Raw genomic sequence first — 7,466 nt, forward strand, 5'->3', positions numbered from 1 at the left:
GAACTGCTGTGTCTACAGTGGAAGAACTGCTGTGCTGGAGACACCCTTATGTGGAGGACTGGCTTCAGTGGGGCTTTGGTGCTCACTGAGTCCGCTTCTTGAGTGTTTCCCTTATGGATGTGAGGAGTTGAAATCTGGTATCTGACCAGGGGTACCCTGGCTCCTGGATCTCCAAGTCAACCACTGTGTGAGTCCACCCAGCAGGAGGTACAGCGATATCAGCAGAGTTCTCCTTTTTGTTTGGAAGGTTTGGAGTTCTCTAAACCAGCTGCAGTTAGATTAGGCTGCAAAAGCCAAGGTGATTCCTTTGAACCACTGAGCACAGCTTGGGAAGGGATGTAAATTGAGTGGGGCGGGGTCTCAGAGAACCACCAGGGTAGAGCAAACAGCAATGGCTGTCATCAGCCGTCTCCAACCACTCCTCGCATCTCAGCGTCTCTGCGTCCCAGAGTCTCCGAGTCCTGTGCCCCCACAGCAACAATGATCCCTGCAAACAGCTCTGTGAGAAAGCCACCCACACTTCCCACACTGCTGCAAGACAGTCCAATTTCTCCCCATCGGCGTCTGGGACCCCAGAGTCTCGCCATAAATGAGTTCGGTGAATTCGAGAGCTTGTATCCCCTTCCGATTGAAAAAAACCGCGCACCCAGGTGCAGCCACCTTGCACGTGCCTCCGTACCTCTGTTCTTGGCGCCTCTGCACCTCCTACCTGGTCTTAGTGCGCTTTTTTCTTTCCTCCTAGTTGTAGAACTTCCACCCAGCCAGCTTTCCTGTGGTTCTAGATGATAGCTGTTTTGTCTTATAGTTGTAGTTTTAATGTTGTTGTGGGGGGCAGCATGTACAGGTTTGTACCTTATGCCGCCATCTTGGTTCTCCCTCTCTCTCATCATTGGTGTTTCTATCTCTCTCCTGCTCTCCCTTCCTCTCTGAAATCAATAAAAAATTAAAAAATAAATAAATAAAGAACAGCTCATTTGAATAAAAACATTACTGGGATTTAAAATATGTTAATGAACTTTGAAGGCAACATTGTGCTCAGTGGAATAAACCAGAATGCAGAAGACAGACTGCTCGCTCCCCCTCTGGGAGGATCTGGGACAGCAGGGGCATAGAGACGGACGGTGGAGGATGCCAGGGCTGGGAGGTTGTGTTTAATGGGGACAGTGTCTGGTGATGATTACATAACATTGTTGACATTCTAAATACCACTGTCTGTATATTTAAAAGTGCTCAAAATGGTAAATTTTATGTATGTTTTATTATAATAAAAAGTTTAAAAATAACTTCCAGGTTTCTCACATGAAAGATAAAGAAATGGCGTTGATACACCAGCTCACTTTGGTGGAAACGTTGTGGACAGAAGAGCTGAAGATCCTCCGGGCATCTGCTGAGACCCTGAGCGGTTTGCAGGCCGCTGTTCGTGACTCACCCACGTGCCTCCGATCGCCTCCCCCGCTGGGTGTCACCCCCTCTGCAGGGTGTGATGCCGGAAACACTGTACACTGAGGTTCGTTTTACCCTGAATCCTTTTTAGATCTTGGCTCTGGATTTACACTCTTCACAGCGTTTTCACGCCTGTTAATATTCAGGACCTGGGGGCGGGTGTCAGAGCAGAAATCATTCCACAGAAGCCAAGGCTGCTGCTTAGAAACACGGGACATTGTCGAAGCACAAGACGATGCGGTGTTCCCTTCCGGAGCCTCTGGGCGCAGGACGAGCAGCTTCCACTTCGCCCAGCTGAACATGCCGGGTCTCCAAGCGCCACAGCTGCCGGGGTGTGGGAGGCAGGAGAGGGAGTACTACCAGCCGCCGCCCGTCATCTTTCAATGCAGCAGCCCATGCTGAGTATGGGTTAATCCCAAGCTCAAGTGCACGAGTTCTCGGCTCAGCCGGTCAGGGCCACGTGAGCGGCAGAACACACGGTGCTCGCCCTCAAGGCCTCCTGTGAGAACAAGCCCCACTCGCCCGCCTGCCCGCCCAGGCGTCTGAGGAGCAGAGCTGAGTCGGGCTCAGCAGTGAGCTGGAGACGCTTCCCTCTTCGTCCACTGGGTGGCGCGAGAGGCCCGCCGAGCCGGAGGGCTGGCTCCTCAAAAGCAGGCAGTTGTGTTCAGGTGGGAGTGGGATCTGGACAAAGCAAAGCGACTGTGCTCCTGGGACAGAACGCTGGTGTCCCTGCTCTCCTGGGGCCTTGGCCTCCTTGGGTGAGAACAGGCAGCTACACAGCAGTTCAGGGCGAAGGGGCCTGGCCAGGGGTGAGGCTCAGAGGTGAGGGTCGGCGGTGGGGGGCAGGTGATAAGACGCAGGACTGCCTGTCTGCCTACGACAGGCCATAGGAAATGTCAGTATGGGGCACTTTTTCTCGAGCAGAAGAGAATGCCTCATCGCAGGGAGAGGTTTTAGTTCCATGTCTTCGAGAGCAGGCAGACAGGTCCTGGCCAGACAGACAGGAAGGCTCACTTCCAAGGGTGTAAACTGAGCCCCCACCCAGAAGGGGGTCTGCTCCTGTGATGGCTTCTGCCAGGTGTGTCCGGAGCCGGGAAGGAGCCTTCCTCTGACGGGCTGGCCGTCCGTCCTTAAAGGCGTGCGTTTGACGTGAGGACAGAGCCTCAAGGTCGAGGGGAGCGTGCCCAGTGTCCTTGGACTCCTGCATCCACGTTGACTGACAGGCTCTGATCCCAACCGGCTGGTGACAGGCGTGAGGTGGCCCCGCACATCGCACAGTGACGATGCGGCGGCCTCGTTTGAAACGATCTCTTGGGTCTGCTGGGCCGTCCCAGGGCCCCGTTGTCTGTCCTCAGGTGGAGACTCGCTCACCTTACAGGCCCTTGGACCCTCTGTGCCACCTCTCCGTGGATGCACGTCCCGGCCTCGCCTCGAGCGGGCGGCATTCCATGCAGAGCGCCTGCAGGGCCTGGCGAGGCCCCTGCTGCAGGCTTGAAGGTTCCCCTGGAACTGGGCACGGAGAGAGACCCACACGTGGCCGTCGGTCTGATCGGAGTTGCCTGACGGTGGCGGCTGTTTGTCTGGAAGTGATCTTGCTGAGGAGGTCGGGTGGGGTCAGGCGCTGTTTCTGATGTGGTTTAACGTGCAGGTGAGGCTGGGAGCCATGGCTCACGTGGGCTCGACAGGAGCTGTGAGAGGAAGGATTCCGTCTCCATTCAGGAGCAGGAGCAGGGTCCTGGCAGGGCCACGGAGCCCATCTTCTTCCTTATAATCTGTCGTGGCAGGAGCCCCGGAGCTCACCTACAACCCGCTCCCCACGGCGGTCTGCAGCCAGCAGCGCCCGCGCCCCGGGAGCTCGCCTGTTAGAAAGGAGACTCACACCCTGGGCCTGCCGCGTCCAGTCTGCCCAGTGATGGACGTCAGAAACGCTGCCTCGGGCCAGCTCTCCCACATCTCCAGGGCCCGCGTGGGTGCGGGGCCAGCTCGGTGCCAGGCTGTGCCATCCATGCACGGAGTCCTCCTTGCCGGGCACCGTTCTCTCGATGGGTGGGGAAAGCCTGGCTCAGGGGCCGGGGGCGAAGTCCCTGCCACAGTCAGCAGAGCCCGGGCTGAACCGAAGCATCTCTGCGTAGACACCTTTGCAGCAGACGTTTCCGCGCAGACATTTCTGCCTCATAACTAACGGGCTGTGAGGCTTTTCTGCCGTAAGAGACAATGACTGGCTGGCAGGTTTGTTGTCTGGCTTTATTTCTCTGTTGACAAGCAGTCAGGTGCCGTAAAAGAGATAAAAATAGCTGCTTGCGATTTGCTTTTCTTGTTTTGCTTCATTTCTCCGTGGATGAGGTTCTCACAGTCGCTCCTGTTTTAGGTTAGGTCACGTGTAGCTCTCAGCCAGCCCTTCACATCGTTGGCACTTCTCCCCGATGACATGACTTCCCCAGGAGTTGGGGTCTCGTCCTGCAAGAGGACACGGGGAGGAGGAAGCGAGGCCAGGCCCCGAGGGCAGAGCCGGGCCCACGGCTCCCACGAAGGAGAAAGTGCTTCGGTGCCGTCCGTGGAACAGAGTCTGCTGTTTGTGCGGTGTTGCCATGACTACAGTTTAAATGTAGTCACATAGTCTGCATCCCACAGGAAACTTGAATTTTGTTTTTCATCTCTTCACGTTTCATTATGCCCTTCCAAACGTCCCTCTTTTCTGTTTCGTGATTTTACCTTTTTAATGGTAAAAGGTGACCAGTTATGTGGCGAGGAGGTTTGCTGCAGGGATGCGGTGGCCACGGTATGGGCCAGAGCATGTGGTGGGACGGACTTCTCCTGGCCCATTTCTGGCCGCCGGGGTTCTAGCGGAGGAGGACACTTGGGGGGCTGGGGCGTGGGGAGGACCGGGCAGTGCCCTCTGCGCTGGCCGTGCCCGTTCTGTCCTGTGCTTCGGTCCCCGCAGCCGGCTGACATGCTGCAGGCTCACAGGTGGATGGAGCCGGCGGGGCTGCGGCAGTCTGGGGTCTGGGGGTGATTTCAAGGCCTTGTGGGCGCCATTAGGTCAGATTTGTGCAGAGTGACGGAGCAGCCCCGGTGCCCTTCCTTTCTTTATTGCGTGTTTTCTTTGTGAGGGGAATAAAGAGCCGACTGCCTTTTAAGGGACAGGAACACTGAGTTTTGTCTTCCCATCCCATTACTGTCAGACAAGTCACCTGAGAACTCGGGTCACATGGTCCGGCTTCAGGAGCGGCGCTCCCGAGAGGACGGCTCAGGGGCTCCCAGCAGACCGAGAAGAATGCCTTTTATCATGTTCTGGTCTCTACCTCCCACTGTTTTATTTCCCTTCCAGCATCACTCAGCCCAAATGGTATTTGTCAGGAGTAATTGGCGAGCGCCGGAGGCTGTGTTCAGTCTGCTTGAATGGAAAATCTCAAAGCGGTTGTCATGTTGAAAGAAAATACTACATTTGATCTTTTTTATGATTTCTGCAGACATGGTGCGTGTCTGCATTTTTAGCCTCCTGGCCCCTGTACATTTGGGGGAAACGCCCTGCAGGAAGTAGCCCTTGGCAGTTCATTCACCTTCTGCGGAGAAGTAACCCCGCACACGGGGAGTCACTTAGAAACATGATTTATTTCCATTAGGGGCTCCGGAGCCGCTGGCGTGCAGGTTGCTGGACACCCACCCAGGACGTAGGGCTTCGCGTCTCGTGTCCGTTCCTGCGAGGATGTTTAATCTTCTGGATGAAACGGTGCCTGAGGGCGGTGGCAGCCATCCTCCAGCCCTGCGCCGACCGGCCTCTCGCTGCCCCTTCCCGGGCAGGACGTCGGGCCCCCGGGGGAGACTCCTGGTCAGAGAGCAGAGCGGCGAGGCCGAGAGAGAGGCCGGGCATGCAGACGGCCTCGCAGACGGTCCCCAGCACGGTGCACAGGACACAGTGTGGCGGCTTTCCAGGGGCACACAACCCCATCGCAGGCACCTTCCTCCGTGTTCCCACGTGTATCCACACACACCCTGAGGAGTACCCTCGCTGCGGCAGGTCGCAGAGCCGTGGGACAGACGCACCACCTCTTGTCTAGGGCGCTGGGCTGCTAAGTCATGAGTCATGAGTCACCACCGTGTTGTAGAAAACTCTAGATTGGGGGTCAGCAAACTGTAGCCACTCCCTGTGTTTATAAATAAAGTTTTTTAAAAATGGGAACTTCTTTATTGTGGTAAAATATGCAGAACATAAAATTTGCCATTTAAACCATTTTAAATGTACAATTCCGTGGCATTGAGTATCATGTTGTGTCACCATCACCCTTTCCAAAACTCTTCCATGGCCCCAAACAGAAATTCTTTACCCATTAAATGGTAACTCCCCAGCCCCCTCCCCCCAGGACCTGCTAACCTCATCTATTTGGTCTGTAACTTGCCTGTTCTCAGTATTTCATGTAAGTGGGATCATGTGACATCTGCCCTTTGTGTCTGGTCTGTTTCACTTAGCACAGCTTCTGAGGTCCAGTCGTGTAGCAGGCGCCAGGACTCCCTTTCTTATGGCTGATACTCCACTGTGTGTCAGGGCCACGCTTCTTCTTTCTTCTTCAACATGTATTTTTATTGATGTCAGAGAGGAAGAGAGAGGGAGAGAGAGAGAGAGAAACATCAGTGATGAGAGAGAATCATTGACCGGCTGCCTCCTGCACGCCCCCTCCTAGGATTGAGCCTGCAACCTGGGCATGTGTCCTTGACTGGAATCGAACCTGGGACCCTTCAGTCCACAGTCTGACGCTCTATCCACTGGGCAAAACCGGCCAGGGCCACATTTCTTTTTTAAAAAAAATATATTTTATTGATTTTTCACAGAGAGGAAGGGAGAGAGAGAGAGAGAGCTAGAAACATCGATGAGAGAGAAACATTGATCAGCTGCCTCCTGCACACCCCCCACTGGGGATGTGCCCGCAACCCAGGTACATGCCCTTGGCCGGAATCGAACCTGGGACCCTTCAGTCCACAGGCCGATGCTCCATCCACTGAGCCAAACCGGTCAGGCCCACATTTCTTTTTTGAGGGGGACATTTTCCTCTAGCCTCTTAGGTTCAGTGGCTGGGGCCTGTGAATTAAACCGACAAAAGATAGATCAACAGGAGTAAAGATTTATTCTGCGTGTACATAGGGGCTTCACAGAAAAGCAATGAGAAAGCCAAGAAGTAGTTAGGCCTAAGAGCTTATGTACCATTTTAAAAAAGGGCAGTCAGTTGTAGAGAAGTGACTAGACAGAGAGATTTGGGCTCCCGGGGGAAGGTAATGGAGGATAAGGGCTGTGTAGTAGGCTCGTTACGCCGACTCCAGTTGGCAGGCCCCGTGATAGGAGTCCGGTGGTTCAGACTTGTCTCTTCCTGGCATGAGGGGCGGGGGGAGGGTGTGGCGGGGGAATCTTTCCAAATGGAAACCTACGCTTGGGTTTTTGGCCGAAAGGAGGGTGGAGAGTTCCTCCTGCACCTGCTGTTTCTCAGGCGCCTTCAGCGGAGGAGCCTGTACATCAACATGGCCCTTTTTGGGGCAGCCTTTTCTGACCCCGTTCACCCGGTTCAGCCCCGTGCAGCACATAAGGGGTGACACGCACGTCCAAGCTGTAGAGATGTGTGTGCACCTGGCACAACGACACGGCCCGGCGTGGACCCAGAGTTTCAGAAAACACCAACAAATGTTGTCGGGAAATGAGGCAAATGACACTGTGCTTTTGGGGTGACTTTTATGAAACAGCCACGTGTTGGGTAGAACAGCCACGAAAGATCTCAGAAACCCGTCACTCTACAGGCAAAAACACCATGTTGCTGATGTAATTATTGAGACTTACTTTTTCAGTGTGTTTTTTTTAATATATTTTTTATTGATTAAGATATTACATATGTGTCCCTGTCCCCACATCACCCTCCACCCCGCCCCCGTTGTCCGTGTCCATTGGTTAGGCCTCTATGCCTGCATGTAAGTCCTTTAGTTGCTCTTTCCCCCTTACCGCCACCCTCCCCTACCCTCCCTCCAAAGCCCGACAGTCCAAT

General features: G+C 54.6%; 1 protein-coding gene across 4 annotated transcripts in view; it reads left to right on the top strand.

The window, feature by feature from the left end:
* Positions 1-5,623, top strand: part of SETD4 (SET domain containing 4) — a 17,871-nt gene extending 12,248 nt beyond the window's left edge. For 3 of the 4 annotated variants that reach the window (XM_015560298.1, XM_015560294.1, XM_015560295.1), the window contains one exon: positions 1,291-5,620. In XM_015560298.1, coding sequence (XP_015415784.1) covers positions 1,291-1,506 — 216 coding nt within the window. In that variant the 3' untranslated portion in view covers positions 1,507-5,620. Of the gene's footprint in view, positions 1-1,290 lie in introns of all 4 variants that reach the window. The other variant, XM_015560292.1, reaches the window with a different exon arrangement.
* Positions 5,624-7,466: the final 1,843 nt, after the last annotated feature.

The sequence above is a fragment of the Myotis davidii genome, unplaced genomic scaffold (assembly GCF_000327345.1).
Source record: "Myotis davidii unplaced genomic scaffold, ASM32734v1 scaffold170, whole genome shotgun sequence".
Classification (NCBI taxonomy): domain Eukaryota; kingdom Metazoa; phylum Chordata; class Mammalia; order Chiroptera; family Vespertilionidae; genus Myotis; species Myotis davidii.